The 21,040-nt window shown below is 42.6% G+C and overlaps 1 protein-coding gene across 2 annotated transcripts in view; it reads left to right on the forward strand.

Annotated features, from left to right (window-relative positions):
* Positions 1-21,040, forward strand: part of LOC101980924 (tomoregulin-1) — a 125,316-nt gene that overhangs the window by 89,381 nt on the left and 14,895 nt on the right. For both annotated transcript variants that reach the window (XM_013351893.2, XM_005362167.1), the window contains 2 exons: positions 9,540-9,688; positions 11,410-11,475. In XM_013351893.2, coding sequence (XP_013207347.1) covers positions 9,540-9,688; positions 11,410-11,475 — 215 coding nt within the window. The remainder of the gene's footprint in view (positions 1-9,539; positions 9,689-11,409; positions 11,476-21,040) is intronic.

The following is a 21,040-nucleotide window of genomic DNA, read 5'->3' on the forward strand; positions in this document are numbered from 1 at the left end:
ACAGTGGCTTGTCATTTTTTTTGCCAACCCTCTTCACGGTTCTGAAGAGGTCTTTAGCTTTCTACTTGCTGTCATTTCTATTTTATTGCTACTTTAGTTTTCTTCATTTTTGTCTTGTAAACTAGTGGTGGGCGTACCTTTTCTGCAAAGAGCTAGATGGTAAATCCTTCAGGCTTTGCAGGCTACATGTGGTTTGTTATGGTTACCCCTTTACAAATAAAAATAGAAAAAACCTTCTTAGGGGCTGGAGAGATGGCTCAGTGGTTAGGAGCGATTGCTGCTCTTCCCAAGGACGAGTTTGGTTCCTAGCACCCATGTCTGGTGGCTCACAACTGCCTGTAACTCCAGCTGCAGGGGAGACCCAATTCTGGCTCCTACACATACCCACATAAAATACATGCGTGCGATGCTGTAGTATGGCAACTCTTCTTTTGATCTATCTATCTATCTATCTATCTATCTATCTATCTATCTATCTATCTATCTATCTATCGAGGGAGCTGCGGGCCTCTTCCCACCACCTGGCTAGCTTATGCCCCGAAATAACAACACACAAATTGTATTCATATAAACACTGCTTGGCCCATTTCTATTAATCTGTGTAGCAACCTTAGGTGCACTTACCAGGAAGATTCTAGCCTACGTTCATCCTGGGTCAGAGCTTCTGTTCTGTTTACTCCACCCACCTATGTTCTAACCTATCAGGGCCAAGCAGTTTCTTTATTAATTAACCAATGAGCGTCTATCTATCTATCTATCTATCTATCTATCTATCTATCTATCTATCTATCTATCTATCTATCCATCCATCCATCCATCCATCTATCTATCTATCTATCTATCTATCTATCTATCTATCCATCCATCCATCCATCCATCTATCTATCTATCTATCTATCTATCTATCTATCTATCTATCTATCTCTACCCATCCATCCATCCATCCATCCATCCATCCATCCATCCATCCATCCATCTATTTGTCGACAGACTCTCATATATTCAAACTGGTCTTGAACTCCTTATGGCCTTGAACTTTTTATCTTTTAAAAATCCACCTCCTAGTGGTGGGATTACAGGCACGCACATTTTATGTGGTATTGGATTTTGAACCCAGGACCTTGTGCATGCTAGGCAAGAACTCTACCTACTGAGTTACCCTCCCATCCCCGTAAGGCTACTCTTATGTATGATGCAGGCGATGGTGAATAGTGTCTCAGTTTCTGCTGTTGTTGTGTGCCCCCAACCCTCTTTTTTCATTGTCTTTTCTTTCCCGTCACCTTCTGTCGTCTGTCGTCTCCATTGATCTGTCCTACAGATAGAAGAACTGTCTGCCTAGTGGAGCTGCCGTGTCTGCCCTACTTCATCCCTTCCCTCTGTTGCTTCGCTCCTACCATACTTTCTCTTATTCCTGGGGCAGACTGAAGGGAGAGCGCTCCTCTTTTTTGGATCAGTCATTTCATTACCTTTAACTCAGTTTCCTTTTCTAAGACTCTACCAGAAAGTCCATTAACTTTGCCAGATTGCTTTTTGAAATTAGTTTCATCTGCTCCCTTGTTGGCTTGACCTTCTGTCTTCTGCCGGTCTCTCCTTTACATGCCAATGTGCAGCAACCGTCCTTGGCCCCAGAATTGTCTTTCTCAAATTTTACTTGGCCTTGAAGGATACACACATGTACAAGAGTTTTTGAATTTAGAGAGTATTTAAAAAGCTTGTCTTAATTGTCATATAGAAGAATTCGTCCTTTCTGTGGCAGGGAGCATGGGCTGTGGTAGAACGCAATGGTAGCAGATCAGGCTCTGCATTTGTGCTGACAGTGAGGCATCTGATGGGATATTCCCCACCACCCTCCTCTTTATGCTAAGCCTGGAGGAGAAGAAGACAAGAACAGAGACCCTTTTCTTGATAAATAGCTTCACAATTAGTTTACTACCCCAGGTTTTGTCCGAATTCTGGGAAAGGTCTTTGAGTATTTGTTTAATGGAAAAGCTTGGTTCTGGTCGAGTCATGATCTTGGAGCCCCAGCCACTCTCAGCATTGGATTTCTTCGAAGTCCTTTGTTTCATTAACTTTGTTTCCCAGCACACATTAAGGTTTCTAGTAACAGCATGGGCATACCAGGAACAAGCCAGGCTAATGCTAACGCCATTTTCTCTCTTTTCTGGGGTGGTAGTAGTGGTGTACGGTAAGATTTCCTGTACCAGAGGTGAGTGGAGCCTTAGTTGCAGTATCTAAAATCTTAGCAGGAGGTGTTTGCCAGCCTGAGATACAGACGAGTAGAAAGGCCGATGGTAGGTCAGTTCTAGCGCTCTGCTCCTCTCCTTTTGGAGACAGGGTCTCACGTAGTTAAGCTGGCCTCCAACTTTCTGTGTAGCTGAGGATTCATTGAGCTTGAGTTCCTTGTACCTTTCCCTCCCAGTGCTGGGATTTCAGGCGTGTGCCGTGACTCTAGCTGATGCAGTAGTGGGGCTCAAAGCAAGGGCTTTGCTGGTGCCAGGCAAGCATTCTGGTACCTGACCCACATCCATACTTCACAGTGGTGGGTTGGTTTTTCTGTAAGTTCTGAAGGTAGTTTTCTAATGATAGGCTATGTGGTTCTATTTTTATCAGTGTTTTGTTGATGACTTAGTAGACATATAATATACTTGTCTATTTTATGACTGTCAGTCTAGAAGAGATTAAATGATAGAATTAGAGCCCTAACTACTTGAGCATTTTGAGATAATATAAAATTTGACCGAGATCCTTGGAGTCCTGGGTTCCAGAAGATAACAGTTACATGTAGAAATGAATACGTTTAAGAACCTTGATATGGATCAAAGTTGGATGTAATCATAAGAAATACTGATTCTGTCTTTTCTGTATTTATTTGCATTATCTTGATTAATTAAGGTAATGATTTCTATACTGTATGCGTGCTTTATTTGTGGCCTCATATAAGATACTGAGTCTGAGCAGGGGGATGGGATGTTGGATATTGCAATAATGAACATTGAACAATCTTTTAAAAAAATTAAACTTCATCATGAAAGTGTTGCAAATTAAAAACCATCACATTGGTGTGTGACGAATCATCCTAAGATCCAGTCTATAGAAATGAGAACTTATATGTAATCTGATGCTTATTTCTGAATATGTAGAGAGCGTTCTTGGGAGATGTTTTGACATTATTACATGTAGATTTAGCATCACATCCATTGCTTTTGTGTAGCTGTGACACAAGTACCAGAGAACAGTTTAAAGGAAAGGCTGGCGTCGCTTACGGTTCTGGAGATTTTAGCCCACAGTTGCTTAGCCTCCTGTTCTTGGGTGTCAGGAGTTGTATGGAGGAGGAGCATAGTCCCTTCATGGCATTCAGGAAGGGGTGAGAGAGAGTGGTAAGAGACGGAGGAGGTATAGTCATTACATGCATGCATCCAGTATCCCACTTCCTTCTGCAAGGTCACACACACCCAAAGTTAAGACGGATTTCCCAAATCTAAAATAGTGCCACCATCTGGGGATCAAGCATTTAACACAGGAGCCTGTGGGGGATACTTTATAACCAAACCATACCCGTGAATCAATTGGTGTAGAAGACTCTGGAATGCAGGTTTTGGGGTCCATTCTGGGGGAGAAACTCGTCAATCATGAAATGTATGTTGGGTAAGATACAAGATGACCGCCACTGCAATGTGCTAGCAGGCTGTGAGAGCGCTTCAGATCTCGCCAGGCGTGTGTGTGGGCGAGGAGAAACCCTGCATTGGATACAAGGTTCCGAGTAGATGGCTTCCTAAAGCCCTTTGCTTCCCTGGCATTCTACACTGCCCATTGTCGAGGGGATGAGGGGGAGGAGGAGAAAGAGAATTAAATGTCTGTGCAAATGTTTTCACTCTCATGTAGTTGGCGGTGATTCTCTGGGCTTTTCTGTGCCTCTTTTCATCTCAACTCAATCTTTTCTGATTAGCTAACCTTGTAAGGCACACCCTCTGGTTCTTCTCTCAACTCTTGTATTCTAGAAATTACATAATGGCACAAGACTGTTATTTGTTGTGGGATATTATTTTTAAGATGTGCTACATTTATTCTTGCTGCGGAACATTTGTTTTAATGATGCAGAGACGTGTTGCCTTCTTTTATGCTGCATTTGTTTAACTCTGTGAAGCTGTGTTACTTTGCCAGTCTGAAACACCTGATTGGTCTAATAAAGAGCTGAATGGCCAATAGCCTGGCGGGAGAGGGATAGTTGCGATTACTAGGCAATGAGAATAAATGGGAGGAGATTTTTGAGAGGGTCTAGGAGGAAGGAAAAGGAGAGGACAGCTTGAGGGGCCAGCCACCCAGTCATACAGCAAGACACAGAGTAAGAAGGAAAGAAGAGAAAAGACAGATAGAAACAGAGGCCAAAGATCAATGGGATAATTTAAGAACAGGTGGCTAGAAACAAGCCACGCTAAGGCCTGGCACTTATAGTAAAGAATAAACCTCTGTGTGGTTTATTTGGGAGCTGGGTGGCTGGCCCCCTAAAAGAATAAAGAGCTGAAAGAATAAAAAAAGCAATTACTGTTATTATTGTTTTACTTGTTAATGAATATTGTTCTTATGAGTTCAATTTCTTTTCCTTTTTCTCTCCAGAAAGCTTTTATACTTGGAATAGCACAAAAGTAAAACAAGCCTTTGCAAATCTCCCCTCCCAGCCAAGGAGTGGAGCTTTACGGTGTTGCTGTCACGGCTGACAAGACACCAGAGAAAAGTAACCTTAGAAAGCTTAGTTTTGTCTCTATTTCAGAGGTTGAAGTTCGTGGTCACTTGGCCCTGTTGCTATGGGAACATGAGTGCTGGCAGATAGGGCCTAAAAGAGCTGAGCAGTTCACCTTACAGCGGGTGAGAAGCAGAGAGACAGGAAGGGCTAGGGACAAAATATATCTTTAGTGTTTCCTCCATGTGGGTTCTGCTTCCTGATTCCCACTGCCACCCAGTAATGCTGTCAGATTATGAATCCATCAGTGGGTGAATCCGTTGATGAAAACAGCCCATGTGATCCAGTCACTTCCCAAAGTCCTGCCTCTGAATTCCGCTGTACTGGGAACCAAGGCTTTACACACAGTCTTTGGGGAGACCTTCTAGTCAAGTCATAGCATTTGCTAGTACTGCAGGGTTCCCTTAACTCTCCCATTTACCCCAAGGCCTTCATTTTTTGTGTAAAATATTTCCTTGATATCGTTATACTTTTATTTTATGTGATATATCTCTTAAAATATATGTTATTTTGCTGTTATTTTATTTACTTTTTCTCTTTAAATTTTTATTTTATGTGTATTGGTGTTTTGCCAGCATGTATGTCTATGTTCCGTGTGCATGCAGTGTCTACAGAGGGCAGAAGAGAGCATCAGATCCCCAGGGACTGGAGTTACAGATGGTTGTGAGCTACCATGTAGGTGCTGGGAATAGAACCCAGGTTCTCTGGAAGGTCAGACAGTGCTCTTAGCCATTGAGCCATCTTTCCCACCCTTTGATTCATTTTTTTTTAAACTTTGGTTTTATGTAATGGAATTACACGGTGTGCACTGTCCTAGATTGCTTTCCATTGCTGTGATAAATACTATGACCAGAAGTACCTTGGGGAAGAAAGGGTTTAATTAGCTTACATGTCCTTACCACGGCCCGTCATTGAGGGAAGTTGAGGCATGAACTGAAGCTGAGACCATGGAGGAATGCCCCTTACTGGCTTACTCCTCGTGGTTTGCTTAGCTTGCTTTTTTTATACTTCCCAGACCTGCTCATGGGTGGTACTTGCTGTGGCTGCTGAGCTTTCCCTGAGCCCTCCCACATCAATCATTAGCCAACAAAATGCTCCACACTCTTGCCTATCGGCCAGTCTGCTGGAAATACTTTCTCAACTGAGGTTCTTTCTTTTCAGATGACCCAGAGACTTGTATCAAGTTGACAAAGAAATAACACAAATATTCTTGACCTTTTGTATGTGATAGTAGTGCTTTTGAGATTCATTTAGGGCACTCTCCATAGCTGGAGTCTATTCATCTTCATTGTGTATTGAATTTGACTGATGGTACTGCATCCTTTTGTGGCCCTGTTTTATCGCAGGTAGCCATTGGGTCATTCACAGTCTTCTCACGAGGAACACTGCACTTAATGTCTCCTGGTGAACACCTGGAAGAGACCTTGAAGTCCACTTGAACAAATAAAGTCTATGTTCATGGGAATTAGTAGTTCCCATAGGCACTCACACCGGTACCTATTCCTCATCCTCAACTATGTGTGACCCTGTTGTTTTAATTTTTATCAACTTGTGACTTTTATACTGTGATTGTGGTCTTACTTCCCAACCTTCATGATTATTAATAATAAACCTTGTTAGGTTGCACAACTTGCGTTTATGTGTTTCTTCCATTCTTCCTCTGTCTTTTCTCCCCATCAACTATATATACTCTAAGAAGCTGGTTTATATTTATGTGTTCTGGATACTAATTTTTTGTTGGTTATATGGGCTATAATTATTTTTTTAATTTCAAAGTCAGATTTATCAGTTTTTTTTCCCCCTTTAATCTTTAAAGTCTTTTAGTCTTTAGTTTTACTGGTCTGTAGAGTATCAGGAATTAAAGAAGTCTCCACACACACAGGAAAGGAAAAACTACTAAAGAGGACCGTCTCCATATTCCCGCCACTGATCTTCAAAAGGCCAAGTTTGTTTCATCTTTTCTTCTCAGCTTTTTTGGGGAGCTATTTTAAGCAAATCTTAGCGAGAGAGAGTGGGGGGGGAGAGGAGAGAGAGATTTCATTTTCACTGTCATTTTATATCTGCGTTATGAGTTACTGAGTTATGTATTCTTCACAGTAGTCTTGTCAATATTTGCTTTGTAGATTTTGAGATTATTTTAAACCCTTAGACAGTCTTCCTGATAATAAAATGTTTTAGTATTACAATGGAACCTTCTAATTTCTGTATTATGATCTTTTTTTTTGTCCTGAAGTATTTTGGATGTGATGCCAACTCTACCCACACCATGTGTGTCTCCTTTGCTGTTCATTTTCTTTTCTCAATTTTCATGTCATCACATCTTAACATCTTTGAATTTGTGTTCTGGATACTAATTTTTTGTTGGTTATATGGACTATAATTATCTTTTTTTGTTTCAGAGTCAGGTTTATCTGTTTTTTTTACCTGTAATCTTCTAAATCTTTCAGCCTTTAGTTTTACTTTTCGCATCTGTGTATGTGGTGGCTGTGTGGCTGTGTGAGTGCAGGTGCTTGTGGAGTTCAGAAGAGGGCTTCAGGCCCCTGCACAGTGACAGGCACTTGAGAGCCTCCTGATATGGGTGCCGGGAACTGAACCAGGTCCTCCGCAGAGCAGCACGTGCTTTCCAGAGCCTTAGCAAGTAGGCAGCATAGCTTGCTTTTGTGATTTTTATCCAGCCCGTGTCTTTGCTATTTAATTGCAAAATTTAGTCCTCTTGAATTTTCTCTAAGTGTCCCTTGACTCTACGTATGGTCTTTTCTCTAAGTGTCCCTTGACTTTACGGATGGTCTTTCTTTCTGCCGTGTTCCTGTTTTGAATTCTTTTCTCTGTTAGTGTTGAAGTGGCTTTGGAACACACTGCTGTTGCCTTCCACCTTCAGCCTTTTGTTATTACTTGCATAATTCTGTACCTTGGGTCCTCATTTGTATTTGCATCGCAACTTTCCTTTTGGGACCCTTCTTCCTTTATTTAGAATCCTTTCAGTAGCCAACAGAGACACACTTGAGTTTGTTTTTTCCTAAGGTACTTTGTTTTTAATTGAGCTATACATTTTCCTCTTCCCCTCCCCTCTGTACCCTCCCCCACCCCTGCTCCCAATTTACTCAGGAGATCTTGTCTTTTTCACCTTCCTAGGCGGATCTATGTATTTCTCTCTTATTTAGTGTGTAGGTCTCCACTTTAAGATTCTGTTTGGGATTTTTTTAGGTACTTAGATAAATTCCTATTTTTAGTTTTAGGAAGTTTAAAGCTAAATTTCTGGGCATATTCCATGCTTCACTTCCACTCTTTATAGCTCTGAGTTCCCCGAGCTCTTTTGACTCCTGTCTTTAACCTGGCTTTCATATGTGCTGCTGCGGTCTGAGCGGTTTCCTGTCCTGTGTTCCTCCAGTTCTCCTTTAGTTTGTGAGCTGTTAACTCTGGCTATTGAGTTTTTGTTTTTACTAATACATGGTTTACTCACAGAAGTTGTGTTTAGCTCTTCTGAAAAGCTCTGTGTGTGTGTGTGTGTGCGCGCGCGCGTGTGCGCACACACGTGTTACAGGCACATGCGTGTTTGGAGGGGTGCTTTTTTCTCACTTTTGCACTGTGGGGAATCACAAAGACCTAGGATGAAGTTGGGCTTCTCTAGAGGAGATCTTGTTTGCTTCTGTTACTTGCCCAGGGCCCCATCTAGTCCTTACTCTCTTATTTTCTCCCGGTGTGCAGTGCCATGACTCAGGGCAGCCCTGTTTGAAGAGCATTTCCTGTAGCATGTGGAAACTCATGCCAAGACTTGTAGCTTTGTGGAGATCTCTCTATTCCCTCCCTTCCGGAGGTGGGTCATGATTATGTGTCTCCCATCCATAGGGTCCCAGAGCTGATAATTGGATCTGTCCACTTGGTAAACTCCTTTAAGGCAAAAACCATCTTTAGAGAGGCAGGACTTCTGTCTGTCTGCATGTTCTGAACACTCCTGGCTTTCCTACTCACTTAGGGGTATATCCAAGAGGAAGTTTTTGTTTTTTTGTTTGTTTATTATTTTGAGACAAGTTTTCTCTGTATAGCTCTGTCTGGAACTTGCTCTGTTGATCAGGCTGGGCTCAAACTCACAGAGATCTGTGTCCAGAGTACTGGGATTGAAGGTGTGCACTACCACTGTGTGGCCCAAGAGGAAGTTCTAAAGTGCTTTATCCAGTGTTTGTTTTCTGTAGGAGGACAGTGAAGATTGCTGGACCAGAGTGTTGCTAGACACCATGTATTATTCCCACTGTTGGCTTCTTTGTTCTTGGGGGGAGTTCCTTGGCCTGATGCGCCTGTGCTGTGGGATCTGGGTACAGTAAACTCTCAGTTGCCCGGGTAAATGTATTGCTAGGAAGCACTTTCTGCATAGTTCATATCTATTATATTTTTAATTGTCCTAACTGTTTGGTGTAGGCCTATTATTATCTATTATACAGGTGGGTAAAATAAGACCTTGAGATGATGCTGAAACAACCTGTGTCCTTTGGTTTAGAACACTCTCCTGCACTCTTTCCATGGTACCATCGTCCTATTTTTTTTTAAACTAATGTTGTTGACATTTGATCTAAAAATGAAAATTCTAGAAGACTCCTGACTGGGGTAACATAAATATCTCCAGATCCATACCTGAGAGACATTTTTAGTTCGGGCATCCAGGTCACTGAAGAATTTTCCATGACATAGCATCGTTCTCCCTTGTGTTGCGGAAGGCGGTGAGAAAGACGGGAGTTGCTTTTTGCTGTTTGCCGAACTGTGAATCCTTTCTTTGTCTAATGCCGGTGATTGTTGTCTTTCTCAACAGGTGTGTATGTAACATAGACTGCAGTGGGTACAGTTTTAACCCCGTGTGTGCTTCCGATGGGAGTTCCTATAACAATCCCTGTTTCGTTCGAGAAGCATCTTGTATAAAGCAAGAACAGATCGACATAAGGCATCTTGGCCACTGCACAGGTAAAATCTCTTCTGCCCGCCGGGAACCTGTTCTTGAATGTACTTTTGCTTGGTAGTGTCTCAGCCTCATGAAATGACTAATTCTTCAGAGTAGGTCTTTTCATTACTGTGTATTTTAAAGCTTCATCTTCTATAGTGTAGACACTCATTTGTTTTTACCCTCTCCAGACATAAACCGTGTGTCTTGGTTGGTTACTAAGCTTACCCTTGCCTGATGTGAGTGTATCTGAATTAGTTGAGATGTATTTATAGTTCTAAGGTGATCTCAAATTCAATTAGAACTAGAAGTTAGACTATTTTAATGGCTATAAAACTTTACATTGGCTGTGTATATTCTCCCTTTTCTCATAGCATAATAATCGTTTATTTTCACATAGTTCCCTTTGTTTCTTTCCACACACATTATATACAGTTATAGTTTTTAGTGTAAAGTTATAGAATGTGAACAATTCCACTTGCCTTCTTCCTGCTTATTATGGTTTAGGAAACACGAAGCATACAAGAATGGGTTTTCTTCTTCTACTGTGAATGGTAATGGAAGCAGTGATAGAGGCCTCTGTCCTCATACCCTATGGGGCAGGGTAGTGGATCAGTTCTAGTGGTGCCTGAAGGCCAGGCCCATGCTCATGGACTCAGGTTATAGCCCTTCCACTTTGCACTTACCCTCGTTCTGGGTGGGGAGACACTTACTAAAGCATGTGCTCTTATCTGAGCCAATGCAGCAAGGTTGCAAAGGTGAGTTTATTACATCTTAGCAATGGATTGTTTGTGACACACTTCTCATATCTCTTGTGAGCGGCTCACAGATCTAGGAAGGTCCTCAGAGGGTTTCCAGGTAGGATAGGCATGGGCATGATGGAGAAAGCCGTTTCCTGGCAGAGAGATCCCTTAGAAAGCCATTCCTCTTGGCCTGTGTCTTGGAATACATTTTAGTTTATTTCATGCAGTACATTTAGAGCTTAGGCAGGATGCTTGACTGCTTAAATTCCTTCCTGGAATATCCGGTTTAGAGCAGTGGGCAAGCCGGAGAGCTTTACCTGAAATGTATACCACTTTGGAATAGTGGAGCCTTAACTTGTATTTTATTCCTCTCGATAATTTTCTACCCACACCTCATTTTGCCTCCCCATCGCCTTTCTCTCTGGGTGTTGGAGGTGGAAGTCTGTGCTTCTCAGCAGGTGTCTATGGTCCCCTCTGGTCCTCAAAGTCCAGTGCAGGTCTTAATGTTGTTTGACAATATAGCAGAGATCTCATATCGATTTTAATCTCATGTTTTCAGATAAACGTGGTAGGAAAAGATAAATCTTGAGCTCAGTGGTTCCCTGGAGAGAAAGAGTCTCCAAGGGGTGTATGTTATTTCAGATTACTCAGGAATGGCTTTTAAAGTCGGTGACATTTGAGCAGAGATCCAAATGAAAAAGCTGTTCATCATGCGGGGATCTACCTGGGCTCATCTGAGAGCTGAGACAGAAAAGGCCATTGACATGGGAATGGTGGAAGCTTTCCCGCGGTGTTATAGGTGTCAAAATATCATTCTTGATATTTTGATATATTGATAAATGCAGTCCTGTTAGTTAGAAGAGTAAAATGTTAAAAAAATAATCTGCATGAGCAGGGTAGGTGTACAGTTAAAGAGGAGCCAGAGCAGCTGGGTGGTTGTGAGTCTGGGGTGTGACTTCAGCATCGTGGCTTTGCTAACTTGACTACCGTTTTTCTTGCAGATACAGATGATACGAGTTTATTGGGAAAGAAAGATGATGGGCTGCAATATCGACCAGATGTGAAAGGTACTGAATTACGATTTTGTAGATTTGAATCAAATTTTGAAATATGGCCATTAGCTGTCCCTAGTGGTTCTATTTTCATCGTGGCAACCTTTTAGCTTAGCTCTCTGTGGCAATACACTCGATAAAATTGATTAGTAGTATTTATTGAAACAGCTAAGGTTCCTCTGAGTTTACAGAGTGCTCCCATGTATGCTTTTTATTGATTTAAAGTTTTCCTTACAATATGAAGTTCTCTAGAATCTACTCTTAACATTTTCCCTCTGTGCCCAGGTCTCTGAGCCTCATTCCTTCTATCTGGAAGTCTCCACTTTTTTTGTCTGACGAAACCCTGTTCATCTTCTCCAGTCTCAGTGTGGGAGTCATTTCCTTAGAGAATCACCCCTTGCCCCTAAATCTGGATTAGATGCCTTTACACCTTCCCCTGTCTGAGCACATATACTACTTCATTATAATTTACCCCTCCATCTATATCTCAGATCCTGAGTTCTATGTGGATTGTAAATGAGCCATCTTTACTTTATGTTGCTAACCCTAGTAGAATGTCTGGCAAATTAGAAGCTACTCCATACTCATCAAGAGAATGGGTGTGACTCAAAGATGCCATATTATTTATTTGCACAAAGTCCTGTTGATTAAAGATCAAAGCAGAGACTGGAATCCATGCTGTTTGAACTTTCCTGTCTTGTGGTCTTGTGGTCATGCATTATTGTACTTGAATCTTACAAATAGTAGTACAAAGACTATACCTTTAGGGATTTTTTAAAAATATTTATTTATTTATTATGCATACAATATTCTGTCTGTGTGTATGTCTGCAGGCCAGAAGAGGGCACCAGATGGTTGTGAGCCACCATGTGGTTGCCGGAAATTGAACTCAGGACCTTTGGAAGAGCAGGCAATGCTCTTAACCACTGAGCCATCTCTCCAGCCCTCTTTAGGGATTATTTTTATAGTTTGTTACAACTAATAGTATGAAGAGTGCTCAACCAATGGCAACCGAGAGACTTGGTGATGTTAATCTGGTTAATCAAAGACGAGTTGCATCACTGGACTCTTAGGTCACCATTTGTGTGCTATTGCCCCGTCATAAGTACATCTTCAACTAATTTGTAATTAAAGAAGGAAGGATCATGGATTGGAGAGGGAGTGAGGAGCCTGGGAGGAGATGGAGGGGACAAAGGGAGGGGCGCAGGACTCATGTATAAAATTCTAAAATATACTAACAAAATGAATGTAAAGATGTGTGATATTCAAGACATTTGGGAAACTGAGGGAGGGGAATCATGAGGCTAAGCCCAAATTGGCCTGTGTAGCAAGTTCAAGGCTAGCCTGAGCTATGTAGTGGGACCCTGACTCAACACACCAAGGGCTGAAGATTAGCTTGGCAGTAGTGCACTTACCTGGCAGCCTTGGGCCCTGGCTGGATCTACAAACCACCATAGGGGGGAAAATGATGTGATCTTTGTTATATGTCTAATATTTTTAAGTATCCCTGTTGCATAGAATTTCATCAAAGTTAAATAAGACTATTCATCAATGCGTAGAACAAAATCTAACATTTTAGTAAGTGCTCAGTAAATAGCAACTAGTGTAATTGAATAATATGTTACTTCCTTTACTTGAATTGTATTAAACCTGAATTTCTTATAACCCGTGAGGCCCTGAAAAACCGTTTTCTCTGCTGATACAAAGTGCTGTATTTAAAATGGGAATTCAGCTGTGTTCCCACCAGAGCTGTAGCAGGCCAGCTCTAGTTTTATTCTCTCTACTGATAAATGCCCTAGGAAGACCATTTTTCAGTAGTTAGCAACTCATTTTGAAGACAATTTGGGGAATTGTGTATATCCCAAACACTTGTGTAATGTTCATAAAAATCACGTAATAATATGACTACATATTGATAATCTTGTCTGTTCCACTTTGGAGGTACTAAAAATTCTGTACACATAAGAATTGCCATATAACGTAAATGAAATTAGAAGATATTATTTATTATAGGTTTAATTTATGTCAGTCATTTTAGCAATATTACTTGTGGAAGGAAAGATAATTTAGTACATGATATGTATTTTTCCCCCACACGATATAAATTTTATTTTTTAAAGTCAGTGAACTTCCAAAAGCATACACACAAAAACAAAAGAAAGAAAGAAAAAGAAAAAAGGAGAGAGCCAGCATTTTTATCTCAAGGGTTGAAAGCAGAAAATGACTGAGCAGTAAAATGACTCTCCTTCTTTCTTCGTCAAAGTGGGTTCAGTGCTGTGAAAGGCATAGTGTGTATCTTTAGGGTGTGAGCTATAGTATGACATGTGCTTAGCCAGTATCTGACAGTGTAGACATCACATATTGTCATGATTTACTAGACGTGGAAAGTGTTAGTGGTCTTTAGAAAAAGGTGGGGACCATGAAGATGAGAGAAAAGTCCTGGAGAAGGAAGAATTTGAACCTGCAATGAGAGGATGTTTAGGGAAGCTAAAAGATTATCAGAAGAGATGTGGACTCTCAAATGTTGTGGCAGGATGTGTTGGGGAGTGCTGAGGGATTTAGCGGAAGGAGGGGGAGGTGGTGGAAAAAGTAGCTAGGGGTTAGATTTATCCTGTTGGAGAATTGAGACTTCATTTTGAACCTTAGGGATATGGAAGTTTGAATAATGGCTCCCATAGGCACATATATTTAGAAGCTTAGTCATCAGAGGTGGCACTATTTGAGAAGGATTAGGAAGTGTGACCTTGTTGGAGGAGATGTGGCCTTGTTGGAGGAAGTGTGCCATTATGGGTGGACTTTGAGGTAAAAAAGAAACCCAAGCCAGACCCAGTGGCTCTCTCTTCCTGCTGCTTGTGGATCCAGATGTAAAATTCTTGGCTGCTTCCCCAGCATTATGTCTGCCTGCAAGCTGCCAGGCTCTTTGCCATGATGAAAATGTTCTAAAACTCATACTGTAAGCCAGCCCCAATTAAATGTTGTCTTATATAAAAGTTGTTGTAGTCATGGCATCTCTTCACAGCAGTAAAACCAAGATAGGGATCATTAGCATAATATAAATGAAAGACAAGTCTCCAATGTTAACCACTTGAATGCGTGATACCTGCGGAAGCACCATGCTTATCGTATACACAGGCAAGGGCGGAGAGGTGAGTTTGGCGCACTCAAAGGGACAGACCTCTGCTTAGATGTGGGACCGTGAGGGTTAAAAATACCGAGACTTAAGAACAAAGACGATTGGTTCTTTTTATACAAATGATACGCCGGGAGGAAGAATGGAGGTGTTTGAAGTACGGTGAAGTTGGTGAAGGTGATCAGCTGCATTTTGGAATTTGATGTGATGTTGAATTCATCCAGGAGACCCTTCAGCATAAATCTGGAAACAAACCTCTGGTTTAGAGTTGATAACTGGACAGAATGGCAGTAGTTTAACATGGTACAGAAAGACATTCCAGGATGAGGACTCAACCACCTCAAATTGGAGACAGTAAGGTCATTGGACCACAGTTTCTATAGAGTTGAGATGGAAGCCAGGCTTTGAGAGTTTAGTACTCAGACAGTAAGGAAATACGTTAAAAGGTAGTGCTGTTGGTTTTTGTTTTCTGTTCTCACGGCATTGATAGGAGCCCTTTGTGAATATTTGTGTCTGCAGTCCACAGCCAAGACTGTGTAGGTAGGAGGTACTTCTACTGCTATAGAGGGCAGGAACACTGCCCAAGCAGGAGCATAGAACTTAGAGGGAAGTGCCCAGTGGAAAGTGTGTTTTGTTTTTGGAGAGGAACAACTCAGTGAGTTTAATTGGGTTGTTTACAGTAGCATTAGAGGATCTTGAAATCACAAAGGTCTGATGATTGAGTATTGCAGGCTTTCTCTTTAGGCCTCCAACCAGCTCCCAAATAAAGACACAGAGACTTCATATTAGTTATGAATGCTTGACCTTATCTTATGTTAGCTCTTATAACTTAATTTTACGTGTTTCTCTTCACCTATGTTTTGTCTCAAGGCTTTTGACCCCCCTCCTGTATGTCCTACTTTTCCTGCTTCTTCCGTTTCTGGCTGGCTGGCTGGCCCTGGGCATCTCTGTCTCTTTTTCCCTCATTTTCTCTTCTACCTACTTAGTCTCTCCACCTGCCAGCCCTGCCTATCCCTCTACTGCCTAGCTATTGGATATTCAGCTTTTTATTAGACCAATCAGGTGCCTTAGGCAGGCAAGGTGGAACAGCAACACATCTTTACATAGTTAAACAATTGTAGCATAAACAAATGTAACACACCTTTACACTGCTAAAGTAATATTCCACAACAATTGAGTATGAAGAATATGGGGTGATAGATACAAACTTTAGAAAATTTCAAAGATAATGTCAGGAGAGTAATGTAACAAACCCACGTGTAGCTAATACAAACCTTTGGATTTCTTTCTTTTTAAAAACGATTTAACTTTCATTATGTGTATGTATGTTTGTGTGTGAGTATGTGCACTTGAGTGCAGATGCCCACTGGAACTCCAGTTGTGAGCTCCCTAGTGTGGGTGCTGGCAGCCAAATTCAGGTCTTCTGTAAGGGAAGTACTTGTTCTTAACCCCCGAGCCATCACACCATCCCTACTTTCAGTTTTTATTGGCAACTTGATTCTGTTTTACCTTCAGTACACAGGGTCAGCATGATTCTAATTTTACAGTTTTTGAGACACAGTTTCAACCTGAAATGAGTATACCCCCATCGATATCACACCCTACTGTGATTGGCAGTATTTCCAGCTACCCAGGAAGTTCCTGCATGATACAGACCTTGTTATCCAAAGAAAGCTTCATGCAGCCGAAATTGAACTGTGGCCCTTTAATTAGAAAGACACCCACTCTTCTCATCCCATCCCTCACCTCATCTTTGAACTTGTTCTTGAGCCGCATTAGTCTTGATTGTGCTGGCCAGGAGCACTAGACATAAAAAGATGCCATTACCGTGAGTCTCATTTGCCTGATGACTGTTTATGTATTCCAATCTAGCTTCTTTTGATGTGTCCTTTAAAAGACAACGAGCCAGGCAGCGATACAGGTGCTGGATTCCCTGAAAGGAGCCTGAGCGAGTCCTGAGCAGGTGGGGAGTCTTATTGGGGCTGCTCAAGGACTCCCGAGAAGGGGCCAAGGGGCCATTTGTCGTGGGGTTAGAGTGGAAACCCTGCTAGGAAGCAGCTGTCACCAGCCTGTCAGGAAAGGTGGAGGAGGGGAGGGGGCATCTGGTGAGCAGCATGGGTATGGTACGGGAGGAAGACGGAAGCGTGTTTTCCTAAGGGAACAGTTGAGGAGGTAGGTGAGTTTATATGATTAGAGGGGTTGCTTCCCTGGCATGGTTGGGAGGGTCAGGGCTGGGATGGAGAGCAGTGGATTTATATAGCGGTGGGGGAGGTTTCAGAGAGAGAGGTTAGGAGTGCATTTACAAGTAGACACTTCCTTAATTTGGAACTTGAGGAGCCCTGGGATAGGCAAGTCCGTGGAAGGATATGTTAGTGTTGTAAAGGCTGGGATGCAGGGAGGCACGGTTTGGGAAGCAGCACGTGGTATTTAAAGTTTTAACTCTGTAGAGCGAGGGACCCTCAGAGTTACTGGTGAGGTGCTAGTGTAGCCGCACTAGCTTACCCTGCAGGTCCCTGCCTCAGTTGCTAAGATCAGTTCCTCGTGCTTTGTCTGGGGTGCCCACTGTGGACCAGGGATGACTGGTAGAACAGTCCTCTGCAGATAGGCCACTGGGTACTGTTTCTTATGACATCATGACTTCGAATGCACTGTTCTTTGTGTGTGAAAATATGGCTGCTGCTGGCAGGCTTGCTTTTGAAGGCTCTGTATGGAACAAGTCACTGGGGGGCCAGATGTACTGTGTGTACTGCACACACTTCAGGCATTGTTCAGACACCAGCAGTTGTCACTGTTGTTGTTGGAGCCTGTCACCACTTGCCTCCGGGCATTGTTCACACAGGGTCCTTCTGTGTCCACTCCTCTGTGCCAAGGCTGCACCTCTGCTTTGGCTTCTGAAAGCATGCTTTATCGTGTCCTCAAAGCCTTTTTATCTTCCCCTCTTGGAGCGGCCCCGTTTATTTAGTCCTAGAGAGCAGGTGCGTGCACATTATGCTTTTGTCCGTCTCCTGCACATCTCCCAGGGAACGAGCTGACGTCGTAGTTTAATAGCCAAGAGCTTGTGCTGTGCAGTCGTCAGACTTGTGAGACCCGATTTCTCTGAGCCTCGGTGATCACATCCAGGGAGACGTTGGGGTCAGTCTGAAAAATCAAGCACTGGGTTCCTGGGTTCAGTTTCGATGCGTGGTTGTCACGGCAGTTTGCAGTTTCTCTGTGCTTAAGTTCCCAGCCTGTGAGCTCACCTGCTTTACTGATCCGTGTTGGGGCTCATGAGTAGCACTGGGAGCCACTTAGCAGTTTTAAAGCAAGTGTCGTACTGTGTGCTCCTGTGCCTCTGAGTTATCACCAAGTCCTCACGGCAGCCATGCTGTCCTCGTTTTGCATATGATAAAGATGAAACTGAGTGTTTCGTTAGTGTGGAGTGGCAGGATGAAGCTGCGCTAGGGCTGGTCAGAACCCTGTGCTTTCTTTCCCGAATCTCCCTCAGAGCCCTCGCTCTTTTCAGCTGTGACCCAGGGAAACCGGCTCTCCAGCCTGCTCTTAGAGCTCTTTCACACACTCGGTTGCTTAGTGAGACTTTGTTCTTATTTTCTGTTTATTCTGCCATTGTCTCAAACTCCAGGAATCTACTGTGGTGCTCGGAACATGGTACTTTTCGGATAGCCATAGATCTAAGTTTTAGTTCAGTTTACTAAACTCTCTCTGCTGGGCTCCCCATCATTGGGCTCAGATTTAGAGACATTTACATGACACACTATTAGGAACATATTTAGTAAAGAGGATGGTTCTCTTCTGTTAAATGTACTGGGTACATTCTTTTTTAAAAATATTCATTTTATGGTATGAATATTTTGTCTGGACGTATGTCATGTACCTCATGGGCACAGTACCTGTGGAGTTCAGAAGAGGGCACAGAGTCCCCTGGAATTGGAGTTACAGACAGTTCTGAGCCACCATGCAAGTGCTGGGAATTGAACCTGGGTCCTCAATAAGAACAGCAAGTGTTCCTAATCACTTAGCCATCTTTCCAGCCCCTGGGTACAAACAACTCTTAAAAGATGGTTGTAAACTGGACGTGTTCAAATAGGGATGGGAAGTTTGACCTTAAGAATAGATACTGGTAGGCAGTCCTTCTCAGTGGCTTTGGTTGTGAATTTCCTCTTAATTATAAGCCACCAAACTGGGTGTGCTGCTGGTCATCTTTCCATGCTAATACTGATTCCTTAAGTGATGGTAAGCTTGAGGGCTGGGGCCGTGCAAAGTCCCCTTTACATCATCTGTGTACAGAATAGCATGGCCTGAGTGGAGTGCTGAGTTTGGACGCTGCCAGCCAGACTCTCAGCTTATTAGATAGGCCTTGTTTTCTGCAGCGTCACCTCATGTTAGCATAGGGCCACTTTCTCTCATGAATGCATTTAATAAATCTTTATTGGTATCACACTTTGTCCATTAGATTTTCTGCCTTAATTTCCTGCTGTTTGTAGGGCTTTCTTATGGTCTGTTAGGACACTACCTGACCTCTGCACAGCTGCTCAGTCCTATTGTTATATGTGTTCCAGCATTTTACTAGGTAGTTGGGTTCACAGTCTCGCTCTGTGGTCTCACAATTATACCCTTCGATGGTGTCGCACTGTCGAGTCCCACATTCGGAGGAGTGCGGTGAAGTCGGAGAGTGGGTCCGCCTGCCTTGTTCCTTCAGCGGGCACTTTTGGCTTAAAACTGAAGCAAGCAAAGTACGATTGTTTTAGTTGAGTTGGTTTCTGTTCAACTACTTCTTGTCAGTGCTGATTGCTTGAGGCATGCCTTCTGCTTTGATCACAAGTGTTTGTAAACAAGCAATCTGTTAATTAAGTTCCAGCCTGTGTTGTGAGACCCAGGGCCACGCTGCTGCTAAAAGCAGCCTCTTTCTGAGTGGGAATTTCAAAGCAAAAACCTTTTGTTTTGTTGTTGGGATAGTTTTGTTTTGTTTTTAAAGATGGAAACCAAAGATGATTCAATCCATAAATTAATTTTTTTCTTTTTCTGTCACTGGGATTGAACCTAAAACTTCAAGTCTGTGGGGCCGAGGCTCTGCTCTACTGACATACACTCCCATCGCACAAAGCCGGAAGTTCATACTACGCATGTCAACAAGTGAAAGTTATCATTCATTTCTGCGACGTTTGTTAGGTGTAGACTAGCGGCTGGTAATATTTATTAAGCACTTACTGTTTGCCAAAGACCGTTTTTTAAGTCTGTACAAGGGGCTGGGGCGTTGGCTCAGTGGTTAGGAATACTTGTTGCTGTTGTAGAGCAGTCAGGGTCTGTGGCTCACAGTCATCCAAGTATCCAGTTCCGGGGGACCCAGTGCCCTCCTCTGCCAGCGCCAGACTACACATTTGATGCACACAAACACATGATGTGAAAAACTCACAAATAACTCTAAAGAAAGTTGAAAGTGCTGTGCAAATTCACCTACTATTGATGTGTTAGCTCTGACCCCACTTGGCCCTCAGATCAACCCTGTGAACACTGGACACAGTCATTGTCTTTATTCCTCAGATGAGGAAGTGAAGACTGGACCTCTAGGTCACACGGTTAGGGAGTGCTGTCACCAGATTCAGATCCAAACAGTCTAATGCCTGGAGATGTCCTTACACATTGTACAGACTGCTTCTCAGGACCGGAAATCATACAGGGATGTCTAGATTCCCAAGGAGCTCAGTCTTACAAACTGATTTTAAAATCCAAACAGGTGTTCCACTCTGCGATGCGGATATAGTGGGGAGGGGCTCAGGTGTAGCATCCTGACAGAGGTGCTTGTTTCTTCCACCACAGAACTGTCATCTGGGAGCTGAAGGAGGCCCCGGGACCCCTTGCCAGTTGAGATATGTCTTGATTTTTGTGTCTCCAAGATGTAGTATCATGTTTGGCCAATGGAAGGTGATCAGTAGAGAATTTCAGCAAATTTAGTCATCAGTTCTAGACTGTTCAGTGTGGGACTTACTAGCCTCATGTGACTGCTGTTTCCTGAATTGGGCTAGACAGAATTCATATCTTGGAAACAACTGTACAGAGTGTCTCAATTTTCATATTGATATATTGAGATGCTAATATTTATTAATCTGTATAATTAAGATTTTTTTAAAATTTAGAATATGGAAAAAAATTTTAGAATATGGCCAATAGAAAATAGAAAGTTATATCTGGGTATCATTGTGTGTCTGTTGGATAATTAAATGGTATGACAAAGGTCACAAAGCAATAGAGATGAGTTTAAAATGGTGGATTTGTGGCTTGTAGAATTTCCCCCTCCTCAAAATTTTTATTCTGAGCTTAGTTTTCCCACTCAGCCCTCCCGCCTCTATCTTCCTGTGTTCACACATGTATAACCCATCTTCTTGTGTCCACGCATGTATAACGCCCTTTCTCTCTCTCTCTCTCTCTCTCTCTCTCTCTCTCTCTCTCTCTCTC

Source organism: Microtus ochrogaster, linkage group LG5 (assembly GCF_000317375.1).
Source record: "Microtus ochrogaster isolate Prairie Vole_2 linkage group LG5, MicOch1.0, whole genome shotgun sequence".
Classification (NCBI taxonomy): domain Eukaryota; kingdom Metazoa; phylum Chordata; class Mammalia; order Rodentia; family Cricetidae; genus Microtus; species Microtus ochrogaster.